The sequence below is a fragment of the Vipera ursinii genome (assembly GCF_947247035.1).
Source record: "Vipera ursinii genome assembly, chromosome: 2".
Lineage (NCBI taxonomy): Eukaryota > Metazoa > Chordata > Lepidosauria > Squamata > Viperidae > Vipera > Vipera ursinii.
This window is the reverse complement of record NC_139513.1, coordinates 159,163,192-159,189,664: the sequence shown is the minus strand read 5'-3', so window position 1 is coordinate 159,189,664 and position 26,473 is coordinate 159,163,192. Positions and strand designations below refer to the sequence as shown.

Here is a 26,473-nt window from a genome sequence, read left to right as displayed (position 1 = left end):
GAGATGCAGGCAAGTGTCAACAGTGGGCCTCTGAGTTGCTGGGCTCCATCCTAAGCTGACCAGCCCCTCCATGGACTCTAGACAAGGCTTCTCCATCTACTGCCTCCACATGGAAAACTGAGGGTTGCAATTCGGCACACCTGCGAGATGATGCATTGGAGAAGGTTGATAATAGGCAGCTTGACTGAGACTTCGTCTTAAAGTTGTTGTGTGTCCTCACCCCCACTCCCCATCCGAATGCATAATTCTTCAACCTAAAGTTATATGGATCTCATAACTATCAATGCTTACAGCATGGAAAAGTTAGAGAAAGGAGACGTAAAGGGAAAAAAAACATATTGGAAGTCGATACATACAGTATCTGTGTGCATATACAGATATGTATGATTTTCCTGTTACTGTATATCAAAGTTGATTGGGATTCAGAAACACAGTAGAGAAGGGGACTGATAGGATGTTGTTGGGGAGAATTTAAAAAAAAAACAGCAAACCCCATTCCTGTATTTTGCTATAACATGCCTGTGTGGCTTCTAGAATTCCAAGAGAGAGAGAAAACAATGGGGATTGTAATTTAATACATCTGGGAGGCATTTAGCTAAGGAACATTTCCCTAGCATAAAGTTAAGATTTTAACAGACGTTGGGCCAAATCTGGCCCTCCAGAAGTGCTGTCTCTTCCCTCCATTGCACTGCAACAATCTAGAACAAAGAACGATGCACGGAGGGAATTACAACGCTCTTGGCTCAAGCAACCCAGTGCAGTCTCCCTCCAAAGAAAGCCTTTTGCTGACTAGGCTTCTCCATCTATGATCCAAGGCAGAGGCAACCAAGAAGGATATTGTTGGAGCAGAGTTCGGCACAGCTGTGGAGTCGGCATGAACACACTGTACGTCAGGAGAAAATCTCCCAGAAATGTATCTGTAAAAAAGAGAGAAGCCATTGTGAAATATGACCTTCGGGCGAGACGCTGCTCTAATTTAATGCCTACTAACATAGAAGATTTGCATTTGCTCTCCTCTGCTCTGACACTCCATACATATTCCAATATAAGAATAACCACAGACCACTGGACCAAAGGGATGAACAAGTAGCAAGCTCCCTTCTATTAAAATAAAGTCCAAGGATTCCTGTTTAAAAACCATCTACATGATTAGGCCTGGGGGTCCTTCTAGGCAAGGTATGAACCCTAAACACAAGGTATGAACCCTAAATCCTAAACACATAGGGTTTTTTTTATTGAGAGCATGGATACCATGGTTATTTTTCCATGCCTTTTTCATCTTGTTTCTTTCAAGAAAGGCCCTTAAGAGCTGCGCAGTGTCTTTTAATTGGCCGAATTAGAACAGGAATGCTGTTCCTGGCCTGTGACTGACTTCCTGGAGAAAGGAAAGGACAGAGATCATATCCAACTACTTCTGGGTTCAGGAAGGAAAGTGGGTTGGGGCCAGCTCAGCTATTCAAATTATTTAAGTTAAACTTAGCTATACCAAATAGTTATTTTATTTTATTTTTGCCCAGATTATCATTATCAAACTAATGCAAAAGGGTGAATCAACTGCACAAAATTGAATAAAAGCAGGTACAGGGAGTCCTCGATTTGTGAGCGGTTCACTTAGCGACCATCCAAACTTACAACAGACACACCCCCTCACCCCCTCCCCAAAAAAGAGAGATACTTACAACCCAGTTCCAAAGTTCTGATGATCGGGCCTCTGTGGCCACATGAATGCATTGTGGGCACTTGGCAACTGGCCCTTTGCAACACCTCGTGGTCACATGATCATAATTTATATTTTTGCCCCAAACCAGCAATTACTTCCAGTTGAGGCAAAAATGTCCCATAGCGTACAATAGGTTTGGTTAACTACCAAATTTGCTTAATGACTGCCAGAAAAACGTCATAAAATCAAGTCAGTCAAAAGGATGATGAACTTTACAACTGTCAAGGCTCCATTATGGTTGTAGGTCAAGGACTACCTGTAATATAAACAGGTAAAAGAGTCTCCAGGAATCTTCCTTTTGTAATACAGCAGAAGTGACCGTTCATCGCAATATTTGAAGGAGCTTTATGACTTTGTGCATCTGTGGGTTGCACACATCTGCCTTTAATTTGTAATCATCCCCAGAATGCAATTCTCAGTTCTGCTCTGGACAAATTATCTGCCCACAATCCTCAACTTCACACAGTGTTGACTTATAGAACAACAATTGTTCTGGAGGTTTTCCTTTATGCAAACTATTTTATACTCACCGACAGGATCAGAAAGTGTTGAGTCTGAACGCATGGTTTCCAATAGGTAATCAAGTATTTTTTCAGGGGTCCCAGCCATTACTGAATATCTGCAGGAAAGAACAAGATATTGGCATCCAAAGTAGCAATTACATCATGGAAACCAATATCAAGAGACCTAGCAAACATCTACCAAACAGCTGCAACTCAGCAAGTTTGGAAGCCCTTCTTGGACACATTGAAGAACCCACAGTTTGGTTGCATATGCCGCCATGATGGTTTTCCTCACATTAAGGTAAAGGTAAAGGTTCCCCCGCACATGCGTGCTAGTCGTTTCCGACTCTAGGGGCCGGTGCTCATCTCCGTTTCAAAGCCGAAGAGCGCTTGTCCGAGGACGTCTCCGTGGTCATGTGGCCGACATGACTAGACACCAAAGGCGCACGGAACGCTGTTACCTTCCCACCGTAGTGGTCCCTATTTTTCTACTTGCATTTTTATGTGCTTTCGAACTGCTAGGTTGGCAGAAGCTGGGACGAGTAACAGGCGCTCACTCTGTTACGCGGCACTCGGGATTCGACCCGCCAAACTGCCGACCTTCTGATCGACAAGCTCAGCATCCTAACCCACTGAGCCACCACGTTCCTCACATTAGCCCCATATGATTACCGTAATCATCTACACCAGCCTATAAGCAGTAAATAAGCAGTAAGTCACCTTGCGGCGAGATGGGCAGCAAACAAACATAATGAATAAATAAGTGCAGGTATTCCTTGACTTACAACCATTCATTTTGTGACTGTTCAAAGTTATAACGGCACCGAAAAAGTGACTTATGACCGTTTTTCACACTTACAACCGTTGCAGCATCCCCATGGTCATGTGATCAAAATTCAGATGTTCATATTTATGCAGATTCTGACAAGCCAAGTCAAGGGAGGAAGCCAGAGTCACTTTACAACCGAGTTACTAACAACCAAAGCAATCTACCTAGCAACTGTGGCAAGAAAGGTCTTAAAATGGGCCAAAACTCACTTAACAACTACCTCGCTTAGCAACAAAGATTTGGGGCTCAATTGTGGTCGTAAGTCGAGAACTACCTGCACAGATCCCACCCTTGTATACATCTAAAGCGGTGCACACATAAAACGAAATCGGCACGTAGTTTACAACAAGGCAACTTGCACCTTACTGAAACCAAACACATTCGCAAGGAATTAGTGACTTCCCCGTAAAATATATGGGGAAGCAAAAGACTGTCTGCAAGGGATGATTCCCTGTTCTATCAAAGGAAAAAGGGGACGGGGGGGAAATGAGGGGGCAAATATAGAGGAGAGAGCAGGGAAATGAAGGGGGCAGACTGCTGTACCTACTGCTCCCCGGAGTCCCAGCAAGGTGACTGGAATTAGCGCCTTGTGAATTCTTCTCCAAAACAAGCACCACTTTCCCATGTTCCTTTAGCCGTAGGGTGTTAGCTTCGACATCCTAGTGAGAAAAGCAAATTATTACGGGCTGGCTTACATCATCCGACACTAGCCAAAAAAAGAAAAGAAATAATTCCATTTCTGAATTAGATTTGACATTCATATGCTAATCCTGGGTAGCCCCACTGCTCTGTCTCAGTGCTGGCATAAGGCACAAAATCCAGATGGATTAATTTAAAGTATCAAAGCAGGGAAGGGTATTTTTAATCACAGGCACTCTTAGCATTTTTCTTTGCATGAAATCTGCAATATGCAGTCAAGTACCGCAAGGAGGCTGGTTAACCAGTGTGATCAAGACTGGCATCTGTTGGAAGTTAGCAGGGAAAAAATAATCTACAATCTATTCATCCTCCATTTAGGACTCTGCATCATTGCTCTAATATTCCAATTGATTCTTATTATAATATATATCAGAGGTAGCAGAAGCAGTGGCATAATAGAGGTTGTGTACAATTTGCATTAGACCAACACCAAGAGAGGCAATAATGCAGACAATTGTGCAGTGTGTGATTTTCCAGTTCTTGATTACAGTAGTCTGGGTCATTAAACATGGGAATTTGCATTCACCATCATTCTGAAAAGCCACACATTGCCACTCTAGCTAGGAATAAACAAGTTAAAATAGAATAAATTAAGGGCAGGGAAGTTGAAGTCAAGAGAAAGGTAATTGGGTTCTGGAAAAGATACAGCCATGAGGAACAATTTGGAAACCCAAATGATGGAAGACAGACAAGTGTCTAAGCATATCTGAGGGAACACCTGCTGCCGGCATCAAGTTCCCTTCATCCTGTGCGCTCCCACAGGGGGGGCCTTCTCAGGGTGCCGCCGGCAAAGGATTGCCAGCGGGCAACACCCAGGGGGAGGGCCTTCTCTGTGGACGTGCCTGCCCTTTGGAACCAGTTAACCGTAGAGCTCAGGACTGCCCCTGATTTTCGTTCGTTCCGCCGGGACCTGAAGACCTGGCTCTTTGAGCTTTCCGGCCAGGACTGAGAATTTTTAATTTTTAACTTATTGTAATTGGGTTTTTTAATCAGAGTTATAGGGGTTTTAGATTTTTAATCAAGGATAATTTAATCTATTTTAATTGTTATTAACTTTTTGTATTGTAATGTTGTTTTAATTGCCTTGTGAACCGCCCTGGGTCCTACGGGAGAAGGGCGGTATATAAGTTCAATAAATAATAATAATTTCATGGCTTACATTTGAAGTAGACCATGAACTTTATTTATATAACTGCCTCTCCATCCTTCAGTGTTCTCAACTTCCTTGTACAAGAGATAAGCTTCCTTCTACTAATCAAAGTATGTTTAATGTTGCAAGTCTGTCACCCATGCCTACCTTGAGAATCCGGTTGAAATCCCTTTTGTCCACTCGCAAGAAGTGGCAACTGTCTTCACGAAGGATGATGGTGGCAGCACGGGGGGCATCGTTCACGAGTGCCAGCTGGCCAAAGTCATCACCTTCATGTAGGGTGCACACTAAGCCCTGACCAAACAAGTGAGAGAACCAATCATTTTATTCACAAAGTCTAGATACCACCTTGGCAAACGTGAGTTGTCCTACTAGGTTCACCTGACTACTTAAGACCACACGTTTGTTCTTTTGTACCTTATTTCTAACTTAACCAGCAAGAAACCAGATTAAACACAGCCTAGGAAGAAAGGTTTTAAGGACAACTGTTGTCAGGAGAGAAGGTTAAGTACACACAACTATATTAATTCTGCCTTGCAAAGGCACAACCCCTGAATGTCTTACATGATGTGGTAAACCTCTTTTTATTCAGCAACATGGTGTTCCACCCTACTTTAACCTCTTAGATATATTTATTTTCTATTATATGGCTGCTGTACACTGTGACACCATTTTATGATAAGTAATATAAACATGCATAGGAAGTGAGCACACTAGACAAAAGGCCATACCGCTTCCCCACCTTACCTTTGCACCCTACTCTTTTTCTCTATGTATAGACACATAGGTTTGTATGTAAATATAAAGGAATGGGAAGCTGATTTGCAATGGGCAAATTCATTCACATGGACAAATTTTAGCACTAAAATTGTCCAGGGAGGGAGGGAAAATTTTGGAACACAGAATGTTACTGACATTTATATTCTTTCAGGGATTTATGAATTAGGAAGGGGGTGAGGTGGTATATAGGAGAATTATAGATGTTTAAATTAGCCTCACCTATATAGGAATCTTACAGAAAGGTAAATTTTGACTCCAGACTTTCCTCAGTCAACATGAATATTGCTGATAATTTGGGGAGATGGAACCCAGGCAGCTGGAAAATGCCTGGGTTATTGAAAGGTGAGTTATGTAACAAGGAAGAGTGAGAACATGACAAAGGAAAAATTTGTAACAGCGTAAACATTTGAGATAAATCTAAACATTAATTAGTTGCAAATACAAGCAACTCAAACATCTAAAGCATAAATGCAAGGACTAGAAACATTGAAAGAAATAAAAGTTCTGGTATCTAAATGCCTAGAATTATTGGTCTTATTCTGAAACCAGCCTTTTGATTCCTAAAGAAATTAAAAGAAATTAAAAGAAATTAAAAGTTCACACCTTGTCATGTGTAACAACATTGATTGATCCCTTCCAAATGATGTACCAGGATGTGCCCTTGTCCCCTTGGCTGAACACTGTGGAGGGGGGAGGGGAAAAAGGACTTAAGTTACAGGAAAATTTCAGCCTGAGGCAATTACAGTGCAGTTACAAATGAACATTTTTAGAAATAAATTAACAGAAGAAGAAATGGAGACCTAGAGCTGGAGTTATGAAGAAAAGAGCTAACTAGGAACCTTTTAAAAGGAATACACCGACTTTAAAGAGAGAGAAAAATGAACAGTATCACTGACAGCTTTCCTCCCTGATTTCACAGAACAGAGGATTGTTGAATGCCAGCGTTGTTTCTTTTTACAATGGTTGGCGTAGGCTGTGATACTGCAAGTGGCAGGCATAAAAATGCATATCATTTCCAACTCACAATGGTCACACCTGTCAGCCTATGGCTGCATAAAATAGCCATATGGGGTACAGGAGGGACACTGTTAGAGACAAAAAGAGTGTTGCCAAAGTGACAAAAAAAAATGTGACTCACACACAGTTCCAGCCTTGGCATGGGACTCAAAAAGCAGTACAGCAGCCAACTCTCTCCTCACCTGCAAGGGAGAAACAATTAGTGAGTAGGCGCCATAACACACTTCACTGAGCTGTCACACGTTTCACAAAGCAACAGTTGGTAACTGAAGTCGGCATGTGGCATAAGACAGCATTTAAGCTAAGTCCTTACATTTCTAAACCCAATCCATACTGAGCAAACGTATTGAGGCCAACTGAAGATTTACAAAATAGGTGCCAGCTTCTATTTGCAACCCTTCTTCAGGGAAAAGAGGAGGGAGGGAGGGAGGGAGGGAGGGAGGGAGGAAGGAAGGAAGGAAGGAAGGAAGGAAGGAAGGAAGGAAGGAAGGAAGGAAGGAAGGAAAAACAGGTGTATAAATGGGGTGTAACTCATATCTGTATCAGGGATCAACCTTAGATGGGATGTTGGGCACTGGCAGAGGTGCAAATAATAATAATAATAATAATAATAATAATAATAATAATAATAATAATAATAATAATAATAATAATAATAATAATAATTTTTATACCGCCCTTCTCCTGAAGGACTCAGGGCGGTGTACAGGGCAATACAATAAAATACAATATATAAAAATTAAAAGAAATATTAAATACAGTAGCCCAATTAAATAAATTAATACAAAATGTTAAAATACCCCTAAACCCATCAGACCAGGCCGGCTTGTTCAAATAAATATGTTTTTAGGTCACGTCGGAAGGAGCGAAGGTCGGGAGCCATCCGGAGCTCCACCGGTAAACGGTTCCAAAGGTCTGGCGCGCCCACAGAGAACGCTCTCCCCCTGGGGGCCGCCAGTCGACACTCTTTGACCGACGGCACCCTGAGGAGGCCCTCTCTGTGGGAGCGCACTGGACGGAGGGAGGTTGATGCCGGCAGCAGATGCTCCCGTAAGTGAATGACAAATGAAGACTTGTCAGTTAGAGAAGTTGAATTAGTTCACAACACAAAGTTCCCCAAAGCTCACTGGGAAAGTGAAATATGCAAGTAACTGTTGGTCCCTGATTTTAAAAATATAAGATTTGGCTATAAAATACTGTTGGCATCCACAGATCCCTCAGGAAAGGGAAGCAGAAAAGGGATTCATGGCAACAAAGCACCGATTACTGTAGGTGCCTGGTTCTAGATTTTCCGTAGCTTTGCAATGTGTCAGTTGTGCCAGTTACATCCTGTTTGTTTTGGATCTCTGGACTGCTGCACCTCTGCATTGTGCCATAGTTCCTTCCTGTCTTGTCCTCCACAAACATCTACAATATGAAGCACTTCACCCAAGAAATCTCAACGCAATCAACCAAGCGTTTGTTTTCTTAAGTCAACATGTAAATTACACAGTGTACTTTGGCAACCTGAATGGGGAAATGGCAAACAAGCGAATAAGAAAATGCAGTCGTGCCAGTACTTAACATGATTTTATTTTTTTCCATTAAGTCTAATCAGTAGATATTCAAGGCATAGGGACAGGTCAGTGAAATACTGCAGGATAGGAAAGCTGAACAACAGGAACACTGCCCACCCAACCCTATTCTAGGGAGTATGTTTTATGCAAAGCCCAAAAATTTAAGAGGAGTGTCAAGGAAAGTAGAAATGAATCCAGTTCTAACTGCTGGATTGGATGCATTTAGAGTAACTGAAAGATGATTACACAGACACATAGACAGACTGGTAAATGCATGTAAAAAGGTATATTTGGGGGAAGAGTGCCAGAAAAATATGTTGTCCTACCTGTTTTGTTACTAAAAACTTCATTTATAAATAGACACATTCATATTTATTACTTACATTTGCAGTAGAAGTAGGAGAGTAGCTGCCATTATGTTTTCCTGTGCACCTCACAGGATTGTTGTTTTGGGGAACACAGGAGGAGGAAGGAGCATTACGTATGTTTGCCTCTTTGAATTACTTATAGAAGTACAGGAAGTCCTTGACTTATGACCTCAATTGAATCCAGAATTTTGCTCATAAGTTGTTGCAGTTTGACCTGACTTGATATTATGGTTTACAATCATTTTCATGATCTTCGTGATCTTGCTTACAGTTGTTAAGAAAATCACATGGTTGCATGGATTGTGAGCCAGCTGTCAAGCAGCTGAAATATGATTGCATGACCGCAGGGTGGTATGGCAGTCATAAGTTTGAGGACGGGCCACAAATAACATTTTCAAGACCTTGTAACTTCTAATGGGTTGGTAAGTGACCGGTGATAAATCAAGGACTACCTGCAATAAAGGTAGGATTTAAACCATCTAATAATAAAAAGAAATAAAAAACTAGAAAGCTGCAGACTTGTCCGATTTCATGGCATTCTGGGGAAAAAATGTGGGCACTGCAATAGAACGGTGTGACCGCTGGGTTGTAAAGAAAAATAAAACTGGCATCCAATCAAGTTGACAGAGAAGCAACAAAAAAGCAGTCCTTTCCTCTTTCAACGATATGAAGGACAAGATGTCAAAAGCAAACCGACTCCTTCCTATTTGTTATTCACAGCGTATTCGTAAAAAATTAAAATTAGGCCAAATGAGACAGAATCGGTTAGTCGCTTACCGAACTGGAGAGATGGGCTACAGCTTTGACATGCAGTAACTCCTCAAAGATCAGTGCAAGTTCCTCATCTGTGCGCTGGTTAGGACTGGAGGAGAAAGACCAAAATAAAGCACAAGATATCCCAAATTCTCCCATCAACTGACATTATATTGCTGATCTCAGATCCATGCGTACGAAAACATCTTAAGCCCTTAAGATTGCATTCACAGCTGTGTGTAGTCCTTCCCTCTCCTCAGGAAGGACCAAGATCTGTTCAAAATATGCATGCTTCACTTTTGACAGCCCCTTTTAGCCTTCTCAGTCATCCCTGACTTCCACACAAATATTAGGTCCATTACCCAAATCCGGCAAAGATTAACTCTGAAATATTGAGGGCCATTAATTCCTTGTTAAAACAGCAAGGCATGATCCTTATACTCTATATTGTACTAAGGCACAGAAAGAGCTTCCAAAGTTTGTCCATTAGACTCTTTTAAAGGAATAGAAAATTAGATTTTCTTGGGGTCCAGCAGCTTCTTGGTTTCTGGCACAGTTGCATGAAATGGTTGCTTCTTCTGTTGTTAGTTTTCCCCCATTTAAATATATGTACAAAAATACATACACAGGCACACGGTTTTATAAGGGACCACCGTGGCAAAGTCTTTGCTTCACTTGCAAAGGGATTCCAATTCAATCCTCGGTGTCCTTAGTCCGTTTTTTCCTGGAACAGAAGCTACAAAAGCTCCTTTAATTCTGTATGCATTCAATACAGTGGATCAAACAATCATTATAACCCACTGGATAGAACTATGATCCACGCACTAACTTCTTGAAATTTTCTCATTTTTTTTTCCTCTCTGCCACCTGGCTCAATGCTTACGGTTTGCGTAGGATGGTGGTGAGCAATGCCGTCGGGCCCAGTTGGGTCAGCAATGCCAACGCCTCCAGTAGCTCCTCTCCATCTCTGTCTTCAGCACTTGGTTCCAACGCCACAAATCGGAAGAACTGAGCATCTCGATCTTGAAAGTAGCTCTCCTGTCGTACTGCGTGGACAAAGGGAGGTGATGCCAGGGCATAAAGGAGGAAAGAAGGAGGATCAAGTCAAGAAACGGTATGATTCCACCCCTAAGATTGCAAGGAAGATATCCTACCGTATTACCATCTCATGACCTCTTTACTAAGGGTAATGTAAATGATCGGGGTTTACAGAAGAAAGGATCCTTTGGGATATATGTGGACAAAAGTGCCCAGGAAAAGAATTAAGACTCATCCACACAGCCTCCTTATTCTAGCATGAACAACTCTATTTATCTGTGTCCCAGGACATGGCACTGGCTTCATCTTACAGGCCACCCACTCCTAACCCAGGCTGCCGCTGGTCCAAGCTCTTCCAGTTTATCAGTACACTTTGCTGCAGTAACCAAGGGATGTATGACAGAGAGCAGGGCCCCCAGTCCAGGAAAGGGTATAATTGACACACAAGATTAATTTGTCCAAAGGTCCCCACCTACTTCTCAAGCAAAAGCTGCAAGTCCAGGAGAACTCCCAGCTGTGTGTGGGGAAGTCTACATTGAAACTCAGAAATGACACCTCACCAGTTCAAGGAAGGTGAAAAACCCGAAACCATTCCCATCTTGCTAGGGTTGAATTCTCCTCCCACCCTCCCCAATATTGTCACAGCCTCCAAGCCTCCGAGCACTGAAACAACATCTGAACAGCTGGAATGTAAATACACATTTGAGTATCACCAGAAAAAATGCACTCTATGCCACTGAATAGCCACATCCAGGAATTTCGTACAAATATTAAAAAGGAGCAGTGAGAAACTTGAACTCTGAGACCACAAATACAGGAGGGGACTAGGGTTCGATCTCTCCACCATCATGACAGTACCCGAGGAAGGGGAACCACCTCAAGGTATTTCCAGAAGGACATCACAAGTCAATGGTATCAAAGCCATAAAGAATTAAAAGGAGGACCAGGACAGATCTACTACTACTCCCGTCATGGGCTTCCAGAAGTCATCGGTTAGTGTGACCAATGCCATCTCAGTACCATAATCCAGCCTGAACCCTAATTGAAGAGTCCAGATAATCCACTTAATCCTGGGCCTGCCAGCCTTTCTTGAAAAGGGAAGGTTGCGGCAGTCACAAGAGCTGTCATAATTATTGGATCCAAGGATGGCCTCTTAAGAAGGTGCAAACTACCGTCTCCCTCAAAGCAGGCGGAACACCCCCTCCAGAAAGGAGGCATTAATCGAGACTTGGGTCCAGAAGATGGGTCCAGTACCACACATAACAAATACATGGCATGAAATAGGAAAAGCTACAAATAGGGCCAAATTAAAACCCTTCTGTTGGGTGTTCTGGCAATGCCAATGAACTCTTTCAAAATCAATAAAGGAAAAAAAACACCAGTTATCATACACAGTGTGAGATTTCTACAAATGGAACTGTCTTTTCCCAGGCCACCCCAGCCTAGGAAAAACCAATTTCAGATTCAAAAAGACCCTGAGTTGCTTTCTGAGACAGCAGCAACACTACCAGCTCTGTTACAAGCAGTACAGTGAAAGGAAAGCTGTGGAAAGGACTTCCAGTGGAGGCATAGAGATCTAAATATGACTCCGGGCAGGGCTTTTTTCCTCATAGAACGCTCAGAACGGAGTTCCGGCACCTTTTTTGGATGGAACCTTGTAGGGTAGGCAAGGCGGGTTGTATGACATGTGTGAGTTCCGGCACCTTTTTCTCTTACAAAAAAAGCACTGACTCCGGGAGACTAGAGAAGATTACCACAAAAAAGATTGAAGTACCAATGAGGAGACTAGTTCTTCCAAATCTCTTCAGATAAGATGAGAATGGGAGATCACTCAACATGTGCTTTGGATAGCTGCTCGTGAGGAGACTGCAGGACAGGGGTCTCCCATGAGTCTAAGTGCCAGGATACAAAGGCATCAATCATCAAGCTCACAACCATAGCAGAGCCTCTTAAAAGACACTGAACTTGCTAACCTCGCTTCTAATAAATTTCAGAGATTGCCTACTTAATTATCTTAAGGCTATTAGATATCTTTTGAACGACCAGATTGAAAAAGCGCATGGCGAGTTTATCTTCATTTCTGAACAAAAGAAAAATTAACCATAAGTTTAAGAACTTAACAGAATATGAGATAAATAGCAAAAAGCTAAGTAAGATTTTGAGCCAGGAAAGTTATAAACAATTTAAAGAATCTAAAAAATTAAGAATACCAAAACTTTTACTAAATTTTAGAACTAACTATATAAAATAAACAGTTTTTCATAGGAACCAGAATAATTTTGTCTTTAGAGACCTTGTGAATTAAACTGAATGCTAGACAGGATTAAAAATTCCAGGCAAAAGTGGGCGGGGGGGGGGGGAACCCTGCTTTTGGTTTTGATTAGGATTGGGATTTACAAAATAAAACACTAATAACATTTGAAATATTAAAGAAGATTGAAGAATGACTCAGAAATTTGTAGCCACAATATCAATAGTATCAGTAATGTTGTCTGCTTCAATGGATAAACTAGGTTTAAAGGCTGTAAATGAAGGAATGGCAGATGTGAAAATAACTTTGCTTGATGTACTGTAACAATAGTGGAATCTAAAATATTGGATAAAAGTGCAGATTGCAAGATAGAAAAAGTGTTTAAAGTGACAGGACAAGAGAATGACACAGATAGGGACTCTTTACTGGATATACTGTACAAAAGAAGCTGGATGAAGTTTTAAAAATTAAAAATGCAAATGATAAACCAAGACAATGATCTAAATAATGTCTTTTTATTGGATTTACCAAAGAGGATTTTTAAAGCTTCAAAGAAGCCCTTGCAAAGGGACAAAGAAGAATTGAAGAGAGATAAAATCCCACAACAATACTTGAAAACACTAAAGATAATGATTTTCAGAAATAAAAGGAAGCAATATTTATTTTTATTTTTTATTTTAATTCCATTTATATCCCACCCTTCTCCGAAGACTCAGGGTGGCTTACAAACTTAGCAGTAGCCTTCATTCTATGTATACGCCTGCTTATTAGGGCTTTCACACACACCCCAAGCGGCATTATTACAAAGTCAGCTTAATTGCCCCCAACAATCTGGGTCCTCAATCAAGGTTAAAAAAAAAGATGTTTTGTAAAATTCTGGCAACCCTTTACAGATTTATTTTTTGCTGACATCAGGGCTGAAAAATTGATGTCTTATGGATTTGCTTATAGATAAGCAATGGCTTATGGGAAGAAGATATGTCTGTCTGTAACCTTACATGGAGTGAAGAGCTTTCAAATTTGTTTATACTTGTGAAGAAGATTGGATGTCAAGTCTTTATATATTTTTTTTATTTTTTATTTTCTTTGTTCTCTTAGTTTTTTTTTCTCTCTTTACTTTCCCTTTTCTTTCTGAATTTGGCTTATATTAATTTTTATTACTGTAGTTAAAGTCATACACATACAAACCCATACGCACAGAGAGAGAGAGTAAGCTGAGGGCAGCTGCTTTTCTATGGATATTCTTTTTTTCCATAAGGGAAGAGCACATTGTTGTGGATGCATGAATGAGACCACCACTGCTTCTTCAAGGGATTGCCAAGGTACCTTTTCTCTTTTAAATGCAAATTACTCCACAAGCCTATGTTTCATAGTTTTGCTTTATCTCTGGAACTGGCAGTCAGGATGGAGAAGGGGGATCAAATTATGGTTTCCAGGAAACCAACGGTAGGAAGACATGTTTGATCTGGAGATTTGGGCAACACAGCCCCATTTATAAATCTAACCTGAACTGGGCAGGGGAGAGGGGGGGTTAAAGGAACAGTGGGCAAAAGAACGTTTAAGCCTGGGATGAGAAAGATCTGCTCAAACAGCTGAATGCTCTTCTTATATATTGTAGAGGAATCAAAGCCTACCTCAAAAGAAGATCAAAGCAAGCTTCCTTCAGGCAGTTGAGAGGGGGAAAAACTAAGTGCTGGGTGATGGCCAGCAAGTATCCCTTACTAATTACTTAGTCCCAGTAGGGAAAAGACTGATGTCACAGTGAGATAGCTTACTGGCTCTGTGACCTCACTGACAGACCAACCAACCAATCACATAATTTCTCACAAAAGCAAAGATTCTAAGGAAGTGTTTTTTTTTCAACCTTGTGGACTTTAAAAGCATGCTGGCTGTGGAATTCTGGGAGTTGAAGCCCACACACACATTTTTAGAGTCCCCATGGTTGAAAAACAGTGCTCTGAGATCTCATTTACAGATTTGACTCCATTTTGTACCTGCCTTTCTTCCACAGAACTCAAAAATCGCAGACCCAGGATATCCTGCCTGCCTTCTACCCCAGGAACCGATGGACTACACCTGCTTGGCTTCAGGAAAATTGGTACATCATGTGTTGTTGGATCACACTCAAGAGGTACTTTGTTATTTGTTTGCTTTACAAAAATATAGCTAACACCTCCCTAGCTGGAGAAAACAAAGAGTAGAAACCAAACAGACCAATTTCTCCAAGGAGGGAAGAAAGAAGGCATAAAAAGTCCATACTCGCTGCATTGGGTAGGCTTGGATTTCCTTTGGAATTCATAAAATGGATTAAGACAGTATATGAATTCCTTATACCTAAAGGTCAATGGCATGTTTTCTCCTACTTTTCCACTATTCAGGACAAACCAGATAAAAATGCCCATTTTCACCCACGCTTTTTAATATCTGTGTGGGAACCCTTTTGACGTGGGATGTTAACATAGAGAGATATGCATAGTAGTACAGAACACTGGAGCATGAATTGGTTTTATTTACAGACAACGTTCTTTTATTTGTTAACATCAGGTTACTGTGTTTGTGAAACAAAAATAAAAAATTGGAACTGTTTATGGTTATAAAAGACATATATTCCTTTTTGTTGTATTTTTTTCACTTTTTTGTTACAGCCCTTTTTATGTACTTTTTTTTCCCTCTTCGACAATGCATGCATCACCATCACTATCGCTATCGCTGTTCTTTTTTTTCTTATTAATTTAAAACACAATTAAGGCAGTCCTCGTCTTACAACAGTTGTTTAGTGACAGCTCAAAGTTACAATGGCACTGAAAAAAGTGACCTATGGCTGTTTTTCACACTTACAACCATCACGGCAACTGACTCACATTGATGAGGGTTGCAGTGTCCCAGGGTCACGTGATCACTTTTTGCAACCTTACGACAAGCCAAGTCAATGGGGAAGCCAGATTCATTTAACAATCGTGTAACTAACATTAACCGCAGTGATTCACTTAACAACTGTGGCAAGAAAGGTTGTAAGACGGGGCAAAATTTTCACTTAACAACTGTCTCACTTAGAAGCAGAAATTTGGGGCTCGCTTGTGGCCGTAAGTTGAGGACTACCTATAAAAAAGTTATTCACTTGTTTGTTTGTTTGTTTAATTTATTACACTAGGAATTGCATTGAGGCTGGGGGGGCATAAACAAAAAAAAATTAAATCTCAAACACTGATTAAAAATAAACCCTGGGTATGAAGGGTGAGTGTATTTCATTTCCAACAATTATCATTAGATTGTTTTTTTTTAAAAAATCATTGAGAGAACCAAAGAATAGAACTTTAGCTAAAAACAATGCAGATAAGAGTATTTTGCGAACTGCCCTATTTTTTTTTTCTCACACAGATTGACCCTTACCATGAGCTAGTACTCCTTCATCCATCAACACTTGACAAAGCCCAAGGGCCTGGCTGCGGGTCTGCAGTGAAAGTCCTGCACTAAGGAGTGCATCTACCAATTCCTTCCCTGAACAACACTGCCTGAAAGAAACACAAAACAACAGTGATTTCCAAGTGCTTTTGAGATCAAGATAACTAAGAGGGCATGCTTCAAATTCCAGGTGGTATTGTTCTCTGATAAAGCTTCGGGCCAATGTTTCTCACATTTTCTGCAATCATGGACCACTAAACAAATGTTTGGAAAATGCAGGGATCGCCTTATTAAAGAAATCTTGCTCTCTGAGCATGGGAGTTCTTCAGAGCTGAGTTATACTTGTGTTTGTACATAGCTTCATATCCCTCCATTTTAAAGAGATCAACATGGTTTGTTACTGATGCTACTGTCTCCTTTCCTCCATTGTTGAGGATAGAAAATGGGTATGTTACTGAAACCTCCTGGTTAGGGTCCACAGAAGAATTCCAGACATCATTTGACTGAGAAATTTGCTCCCATAAGTTGCCAAAAGCTGTAGTTTGTGACCTACCAGATCAGAGGCAGCATGCTGGGGAGTGACAAGACTTCTTGCATTAAGCCATAGGTTTCCTAGAAGTATCCATTATGGAACAAGTATCTTATAATTAGAAAGATTTGGCTTTACCAGGAATGGAAATATAAAAACATAAGTGTGTCACATTATTTCAAGGTTTCTCAACCTTGAGATTTTTAAGATGCCTGGACTTCAACTCCCAGAATTCTGCAGGCAACACCTTACCTCACATTCCCAAAAAGTCCAACAAGTTAGGTATCTTAAAAACATAAAATTCTAATTTCATTTCATCTCTGATCAAGGGAACTCTAATCCAGACGTCCCCAACCTTTGGGGCACCAGGGACCGGTTCCATGGAGAAAGTTTTTCCCATGGACAGGAGAGTGTGTGGTTTTGTGTGCTGCCTGCATCCCATGGATGGGGCTTTGCTTGTTTGTGTGGACTGCTTGCTGGCATGCTGTGGCCCAGTACTGGTCCACAGGGACCCCTGCTCTAATCAATGGAAATCAAATCATTCAGGGTTTTTTACCTGACATCCACACGAGAACATCAGAGAGCAGGTAATATAAAAGCACTTTCATACATACATATCCATATGAAAACGCAAATCTATATGTACAGGTAAAAATGAATGCAAATAAATGCCCATAGAGATAGAGAGATAGAGATAGAGATAGAGATAGATAGAGATATTCATTCATTCATATGGCTTCTTAATGATTGCTGAAACAACAATTATTGTGTGAGATTCTGCAAGGTTTTTCTTCTAGAACAATTCATTCAATGGAAACTTAATACTGTCAAGGAAAGAGTTCTAGACTTGTGCAAATCTACACTCAGAAGCCTCATTATTCTCATGTAGCGCATCCCTGGATGTTTTACTTGTGACGGCACTCATAATACTTTAGGGGAAATGGCAGTGTCATCTACCTGTACCTATTCCCCCCTCCCCCTCTACCTTGGGGGAGGGGGGAACAGAAGCTCACACATAGCAAAAGTTGCTTTTAATTCCTTGGCCCAGGGGCCCACATTCATACGTACCTGTGAAGTCGGAGGTGATGCTTATGATCGCGTATTAAATCTGGATACATGACTACTAAGTGTGCACAGAGGAGCCTTCCTGCCCGCTGAATTTTGTTGGAGGAAGCCTGCAAAATAAAATGTAAAAGAAGCTACTGCACTTGATCTCATCATCTTCCAGATACTCACCATCAGTGAATATTAATTTGGGCATGGGGCGGGGGGGAGGGGCAGGAGGACAGAGCTGCTGGCCATGTTTTAAGAAGTCATCTCTAGCCAAAGCATTAGCAGAAAAAATTGAACTATATAGAACATATAGAACAGCAATCTTTATACCAGTAAAAATTAAAAAAAATTAAAAAAAAAGAAAAGCAACCTTAAGCTCTAGAACTCTACTCCCACAATGGTGATGGCCTATCTACGTATCATCTTCCCATTCATATCACCCAATAAATGGTATTACAACTCACACTGCCTCTGCTTCACATGGTGTTTCATAACCATCATGCTTTGCAGTCATTGGTATAGGTCAGGGGTAGGCAAACCTTGGCTCATTTATGACTCGTGGATTTCAACTCCCAGAATTCCTGAGCCAGCCTGGCTCAGGAATTCTGGGAGTTGAAGTCCACGAGTCATAAAAGAGCCAAGGTTGCCTACCCCTGACATAGGTGGTCCTTGGCTTGCCACCATTTGTTTAATTATGGTTCAAAGTTACAATAGCCTTGGAAAAAGTGACTTATGACCTGTACTCACATTTGCAACCCTCACAACACTCCCACAGTAAGTGATTGCAATTTGGGTGCTTGGCTATTAGCTTGCGTTTAATGACTAATTGGCAATTTCTGGCAAAAAGCGGCAAAAATACCCATGACGGCAGCTGGATTTGCTTAATGATCATGCGGTCCACTTAGCGACCGCAGCGATTTGCTTAAGAATTCCCATAAATATTGTTGTAAAACTTGGTATGACTCAACTTATAACTGCAACAACCTATGACAGAAATTTCCATCAGTATTGTGGTCCTAAGTCAAGGACTATCTGTAGTCTCATATCTGGTGTCTTGCAGATTCATTTATAAGTAACTTAGAAGTATGTGGGTGATAAAATATTTTTAAAACTAGGTTGCTTCAAAAAGATAATTCCTGTAAAAACAGACATTCTTTAAACTGATCCGAATGCAAATACATTTATTGGCATCTCCTGAAAAACTACTTAAATTAAGAGTTGTAAACAAATACATCTGAGCAATGATTATTTTTTTAGAAAAACTCTGATGTAAGATTTAAGCAGGTTTTCAGGAGATGCAAACAGATGGTATGTGGGTGTTCCCATGTTTTGAAATGCCTGTTCTGAATTTGAATCCAAAAAATGTGCAGCCTGAATTAACACAATCTTGTATGTTCACAACAAAAACACCAATCAAAAATTAACAACAAGGCTCCCTAAACGTAAATGTTCAATAGGATCAGTAAGGCACATGAGACGCCTCCAGCTCCTATAGTATGAATCAATACCTTTATTAATAAACATATGAAAGTTGAATACTTTCCTGTGATCACAGTGCTCTATAAGCGCCAACTTATTATAATAATTAGAATAGTTTACCTAGACTGCATATGTTGGCAGAAAGAACGGGTCAAACACAAAATTAGCAAATTCAAAGCAGAATACAGATCTGAAACAAATTCCACTAGTAAATTAATTGCTGCCTGAGCTGGTTACTATGTGCAGTGTTACAGCGAATCACAGAGGTCTACCTTCCCAAACTTGGAATCTTCTGGAGATGTTGGCATTACAACTGCCAAAACTGCCTGGAATGGACGACTTCTGTAGAGGATATCTACAAAATGGTGGTGCTAGACCGCAAGGAATTGAGTGAGCTTTGTTATGTTATAAGCTGATATTTTTTTGTTTGCACACATGTCATGTTTATTACCTGCTTTAGGTTGTGCCCAGGCACCAGAGTTGATTCACTCTCTGGAAGAGGAGTCTAGAAACAAAAAGCAAGACAAAAATGAAGGACATTTCCATAGTCATTTTACAAAGCCAGGAAGGAACTATCTCTTACATTTGTTAAGTCCAGGGTAACACAAATAGTATCCTCCATTCAAAGGAAATGACCAAGAAACCCAGGGTGAGATTAATTTTTGTTATGTTATACTGTATATCAGGGGTCTTCAAACTTGGCCCTTTTATGACTTGTGCACTTCAATTCCCAGAATTCCTCAGCAAGGCATGCTGGCTGAGGAATTCTGGGAGTTGAAGTCCACAAGTCATAAAAGGGCTAGGTTTGAAGACCCTTGCTGTATATGTTAGTACAGTTGCAAGTCTTATTTTAGAATCTAACCCTGGTTCATTTTCACTATAGCTATCTATCTATGGAGCATGTGTGCATACATACAAGCACACACCAGTTTTAAAGAATCTCACAGCACTTTTGACCAGTTAGCTCTGGATCTCCAGAAAATTCAATTATTTTCTACTATGACATACAGTTTAAATGAATAACAAAACAGGAATTGTAAAGGGTTTAAAGAAAAAAAATTCAACTTCTGCCTCCTTTGGCTGCTTTGATGTGAATAAAATGATACTGTGGCCAAATATGGTACTTTAAAAAAAGGAAGAAAGGAATATTCCAAAGACTGGCATTTACTGTAGAAATATCATTCTTCCGGCTTTTTCAGAGTGAGCACATCGTCTTTCACGCCAAAGCAGCTGAAAATGAACATTTATCAACCTATCTAGATACATAGATAGTTGTACCTAAATACGTGCGTAAGCCTGACTTTACAAGCAGATGGAATCAAAGGGAATGTAAAACAAAAACTTGTCTGAGGCGCGAAGTCATGTTTTTTAAAAAATCAGATAATCCCAGACAATGGGAGTGTATATGTTCTTTGCATTAAGGAGAACCATGAATAAATGCAAACCATTTTCTCATAGGAAATAGGCTTAATCTAGCTAGCCATCTATATGAAGTGAACAAAACAGGTAGGATTTTGCTCTTCCACATTTTTCACAATTGAAAAACAAATAAAATACAGAGATGTGAGCATCATAAGAACGACAGTTGTTTACTGATAGGGTAACATCACTTTAGCCAAGATAAATGGAAATATTTATATAGGCTGCTTCGGCATAATAGAATGTTTTTTAAAACATGTAAATCCTTCCTCTCTAAAAATAAAAAATAAAAATCGGAACACTTTTATCAGTTTTCCTTGTTCCCTTCCTTCCACACCCTTTTTTTACTAATTGTGACTCACACTGGTTTCCAACTCTGTGACTCGCCAAGGAAGAAGAACCTCAGTTCAGACCTTTCCGCAGCAGTTAAGCATATATTATTTTGTTTGAGGACGACGCAAGTCATTGTGAGAGAAAGTCTATGCCTCTCTCCCCAATTAACAATTGCTGAGGAATGGAATTATATTATAGCCGTACTCCTTGCAGACCCACAATGTAAGAGATAAATGCCTGAGTGGACACTCAATTGCTACAACAGCCTTTTCAAATGGCATGCTGGTGGATAAATCAGACTGCATTCATTTCTGGTTGCATAAACTGGAAAAACGGTGTGCATGTTTTTGTAGTCCCTTCTCAAACTCACATACTTAGCCAATAACTCAGGGGTGGTGACTTGGTGACCCTACAAATGTTGCTTAATGTCAGCTTTCAACAGCTCTGACTGAGCATGACCCATTCCGAAAACATCTGGAACGGTTTCAGCACACACTCTGCTAGAGAGAAGTTCCCTGAGGATGGACTCCAGCATGAGTCCAAAAACTCAGAAGACTAAACCTCTGGTCCCGGTGACCAACCCAGATTGGATCCTGCAACATCTGGAAGGGTACAGGTTCTCCAAAGCTGACATATAGTAACAGAAATATGACAGTATCAGGATGTCACCAACAAATGCTTATTAGGAGATAAGGGAGTGAAGGAAAGAACATTATTATATAATCATTCAGGATCGCATAATGTATATTTGCTCAAGGTTATGGTGTTACATCTGTGTGTAGAAAATAAAACCACAAAGAAAATGCCATCCCTGTTTCAAGGATTTCCTGTGGACACCAAGGAAGTACAATCTGCTGTGGCTGAAAAATATTACTACTACAAAGATGTGAAAGCTTAATGTGTAGTTCCTGATGTGACCAATCCTTTCACACATCATTTAATGTAATATCACCCCATTTATAGATGCAACATTTCCTTCAGAATTAAACTTGCATCAAAAAAATGCCAAATTAAGCCCCATTTACTTTTAGATGCAAATCAATACATATTAAACACACACACACACACACACAGCGAGAGAGAGAGAGAGAGAGAGGGAGGGAGAGAGAGAGGGAGGGAGGGAGATAGAGGGAGAGAGAGGGAGAGAGAGAGAGAGAGAGAGAGAGAGAGAGAGAGAGAGAGAGAGAGAGAGAGAGAGAGAGAGAGAGAGAGAGAGAGAGGGGAAAACAGACATTACTTCTTCCAACAGGCCAGTCTTTTTACAGCAAAATAATGATGAAGTGACTAACTCAAACAGTGTTTTTTATGGACAGCAGAATGGGAAGGAATGGCATTTTGATTTTTTTCCCCTCTCAGCCCCCTCTTGGGCCAGCTGTGCATAAAGAGAAGTAATTAAATGACATAGCAAGCAGGCAGCAAACTACAAGAGTTACTCCTTTTGACACTTCAGCTAGCAGCAGAGTGGCTTGGCTGGAATGCACTGGAATGCTGAGTACTATAACAAGAACCCACGAAAACATTTCAATAAACACAACTTGTGTTCCTCACATTCTTTTCGGTAGCTGCTTCAGATACTAATCAGCTTGCAACATGGACATGAAAGACTAGCATTTTCCTGGCACAGATGGCCAGTTTATATTCAAAACAGAAGAAGAAACCAAGAAAGAGAAAGGACAGTGGAAGTTCAGATTAACATCTGGCAAAACACAAAAGTGAAATTGGAGATAAGGCAAAACACAGTTACCGTGGAATAAAATCCATTGAACACAATGTGTAGTAACTTATTTCAAAATAAAAATGCATGGGAAGGCACCGTGTGATTTGAATTTAACAACAGCAAGCAGCAGCTGGGTTAACATATCATACTATAAGATAGCTAACCTTTATAGGTAACCTTTATTGTCATTTTTTACTGTGGGCACACCGGCACATATTAAAAATGAAATTGTTGCTTGCTCTCAAAAGTGTACACATGCATAACACATCTTTAAACATGCCATATACAACATGTATAAACCTACACCCTAAATAACATATAAATATTAATCACTGTCCATCTTGAATACATAATGGAAGGAGGAAGCTTTAGAGTCCACAAGATTAATACTGGATGGAACGAAACTGTGAATCTGGACATTCTGCTTCAGATACCACGAAGCCTCCTCCCAGAAGGTAACAAGGAAAACAGGTTGTGAAAAGGACGTGTAGTGTCCCAGACAATCTTGCAAACCCTGCTCAAGCAACGCTTTTATGCTACGCCCTGGATGGAAGGGAGGGAACTGCCAATAATCTTTTCTGCCATCCTCAGCACTCTCTGCACCGCCTTCCTGTCTGAAGCGGTGATGCTTCCAAACTGGACTGTAATGATGTATGACAGGATGCTCTCGATCGTCCCTCTGTAGAAAGTGGTAAGGCGCCTTTTATGTGAGCTCAGTCAGGGCATCTTCTTCAGCAAGCTATTATTAAACATTGTCGAGAAAGCAAAGTAGCAGATATGCTACTGTGGTACTTTGGAGCAGAAAGCACCTTGTCATACCCGGCTGATAACCACACTTGGCCAGATGATTTACTTAACAATGGCAGTGATTCACTTAACCACCATGGCAAAAAACAAAAAAAATCATAAAATTGGCCATAACTCACATAACTGTCTTGCTTAAGAATGGAAATTCTGGCCCCAACTGTGGTCAAATGTCAAGGACTCCCTGTATCTACCTATACAGTCCTATCCCAGTGCCTCAGTAAAAAAGCCAAGTCTCAATGGCTTTCAAAGGCTAAAAGGTTGGGAGGCCTGGTTGCATCTTCCTTCCAAGACCCATCACTAAAAATTAAGTGACACATTCTCTCTTCAGCCCCTTGCAGCCACCTCACAAGAAGCCCTCAGCCTCCACTGTTTCTCCCTTCTGAAAACCAGAGCTTCATCCTTTCCACCTTGGCACAGCAACATTTCTTATTTTCCTTTAAGCTGGGGCGCCCAACTTTGACTTGTGGACTTCAATTCCCAGAATTCAACTTAACTTCAACTCCCAGTCATCGTGTTTTAAACGTAATCAGATTCAGTACTCCCCTCTCTTTCTCCACTGAACTCCATCCAATCCAACATTACCCACTAGTAGAGATAGTCTTCACTTACCAATAGTAATTGGGACTGGGAACTCCATTGTCAAGCAATGCCATCGTAAGTTGAAAAACCATGTGGCCACACTACTTAGTGATAGCAGTCCTGGTTGCGAGAACTGCACGGAGTCATTAAGCAAGGACCTCCCTGACCATCACTTCCAATTTTCTGCCAGCTTCCCTGTTGAGTAAAACCAGCAGGAAAGGTCCGAATTCAGATCTCCTGACCATGAGATGCTACATTACAATATCATAACTACAAACTGGACACCAAGCACGCAGGTCATAATCACGTGACTGCAAGGACACTGTCCCTGCTATAAGTACCAATCAATCAGTGCCGTGGTTAAGTTTGAATAATTGTTAAATAAGTTGTCATTAAATAAGGAACGTTATGTGTCCACCCTTCAGCAGATTAAAATATATGAAGATTTATCAGACCAGAGAAAGGTAGTACTACAAAAGAGCTGACAAAGAAAAAGAATCAAAGTGACTCCAAACTTCTAGCCTTTCAAAGGCCATTAAAACCTGTTTCTTTCCCCTGTAGATTTTTATTTTTACCACACCTCTTTCATTATCCTTATTTCAAGTCACCCACGTTCCTCAAACTACTCTCTACATACAGTGAGTGTCCTTTACCTGATGTCATCTTGACTGAGCTTCCTTACTATCTCTTCAGAGTGCATAATGATACAGCTGCAGCTATACTTTGCAATATTATTTGCCCCTAAGTGGATCAGCGGGGGCAAAAACCCCCATAATTTTCAAAGCCACAATCCCTAATCTTTGAAGACAACACAATTCATGAGGTAATATACATTTGTTTTGGCTCCTCTTGGTCACTGGCCATCAGCTGCCACAACTGTTCTCTGTCTCCTATTGAGCATTGAGTCTTTTTTTTCCCTCCATAAATGCTCAGAACCTGTTTCTTTCGTGGGCATTTCAAAGCTGTCTCTCAATTCCTTTGGTACAACATTTCTTCTAATTGCGTCTTGCTTTTAATTGCTCTACTCATCCACTGAATTTGTCCCTTTGTCAGCTGTTTTGTACCATCTCTTTTCTTTGATGGGATAAAATTGCATATGTGCTGATCTGCTGAAGGGTGGCCACACTCAGTTCCAATTCTCTGACTTTTTCTTAATCAAGAACAGAGATATATTGTGGAGTGGAAAAAATGGATTGATTACATCCAGAATAAATATGGGACTAAAAAGTTTCATTTAGCATTTGAATAAGTGATGATGTGATATTTATATTGCTTGTAGTCATTTTATAAGAGTTAAAGCGCGATAGACCTATTAATCTATTGTTGTTAGCATATGGTAGATTATGATTGTTTTTACTTTTATACCTTGTATTTAGCTCTGGGAAGTCGGGGAGGGGGGAAGGGGAGGGGGAGGGTTGGAAAGGGGGGGCGGGTTGGGAGGGGTTGTTTTGTTAAAGATAAAATGTATTGAAAAACTTTTCAATAAAAAAAAGAACATTTCAGGTCAGGATTACAGATTTCTTGTCTATTCATCATTTGTTCCTTCAACACCATTAACAGAAAACTTTTATTTCTTGTAGTACAGATAGTGAGTCTCCCGTCTCAGACTCTCAGTGTGCTAATACATACTACTCATTTAGAGGAAAAAGTTGTTAGGGGCTCTATCGACAAACTCATAATAATAATAATAATAATAATAATAATAATAATAATAATAATAATAATAATAATAATAATAATAATAATAATTATTATTATTATTATTATTATTATTAATAATAATAATAATAATAAGAAGAAGAAGAAGAAGAAGAAGAAGAAGAAGAAGAAGAAGAAGAAGAAGTAGTAGTTGGAAGGGACCTTGGAGGTCATCTAGTCCAACCCCCTGCTCAGGCAGGAAACCCTATACCATTTCAGACAAATCCAGTCTCTTCTTAAAAACCTCCAGTGTTGGAGCATTCACCACCTCTGGAGGCAGGTTGTTCCACGGGTTAATTGTTCTCCTTAGTTCACTGTTCATTTGTTCACAGGAAATTGGCTACCTTATTCCATACAGGCAGTCCTCGACTTACAACAGTTTGTTTAGTGACCGTTCAAAGTTACAACAGCACTGAGAAAAGTGACTTATTACCCATTTTCACACTTAACTGTTTGAGCATCCCTATGATCACGTGATCAAAATTCAGAGGCTTGGCACATTGACTCATACTTATGACAGTGGCCGTGTCCTGTAACCTTTTTCATACCTACAGCTGACCACCCAACCTCTCAGGATGCTTTTGTTTTACCTTTCTTCCTTGTCTCTTCCTCCTGCTCAGGTCTGTTGATAAAATGTTGTCACAAAACATTTTGTGAACGATGTTATTTACAATTAGATGAAATGCTCATTGCTACCTTAGGCTGCACTGCTTTAATTTAGAGTTCTTTTAAAACAACGTTCTTCTCCCTTGAGGATTTTAAGCAGCTTTCACCCACATAGAAATATTCTTCT

General features: G+C 40.4%; 1 protein-coding gene across 4 annotated transcripts in view; it reads right to left on the bottom strand.

Annotated features, from left to right (window-relative positions):
• Positions 1–26,473, bottom strand: part of RAPGEF3 (Rap guanine nucleotide exchange factor 3) — a 70,097-nt gene that overhangs the window by 26,552 nt on the left and 17,072 nt on the right. For all 4 annotated transcript variants that reach the window (XM_083352765.1, XM_083352767.1, XM_083352766.1 and 1 more), the window contains exons 3-13: positions 19,579–19,632; positions 17,664–17,770; positions 16,055–16,176; positions 10,259–10,421; positions 9,400–9,484; positions 6,820–6,880; positions 6,285–6,361; positions 5,049–5,195; positions 3,596–3,711; positions 2,251–2,339; positions 839–917 (exon numbers count right to left, since the gene is read on the bottom strand). In XM_083352765.1, the coding sequence (XP_083208891.1) occupies positions 839–917; positions 2,251–2,339; positions 3,596–3,711; positions 5,049–5,195; positions 6,285–6,361; positions 6,820–6,880; positions 9,400–9,484; positions 10,259–10,421; positions 16,055–16,176; positions 17,664–17,770; positions 19,579–19,632 (1,100 nt within the window). The remainder of the gene's footprint in view (positions 1–838; positions 918–2,250; positions 2,340–3,595; positions 3,712–5,048; positions 5,196–6,284; positions 6,362–6,819; positions 6,881–9,399; positions 9,485–10,258; positions 10,422–16,054; positions 16,177–17,663; positions 17,771–19,578; positions 19,633–26,473) is intronic.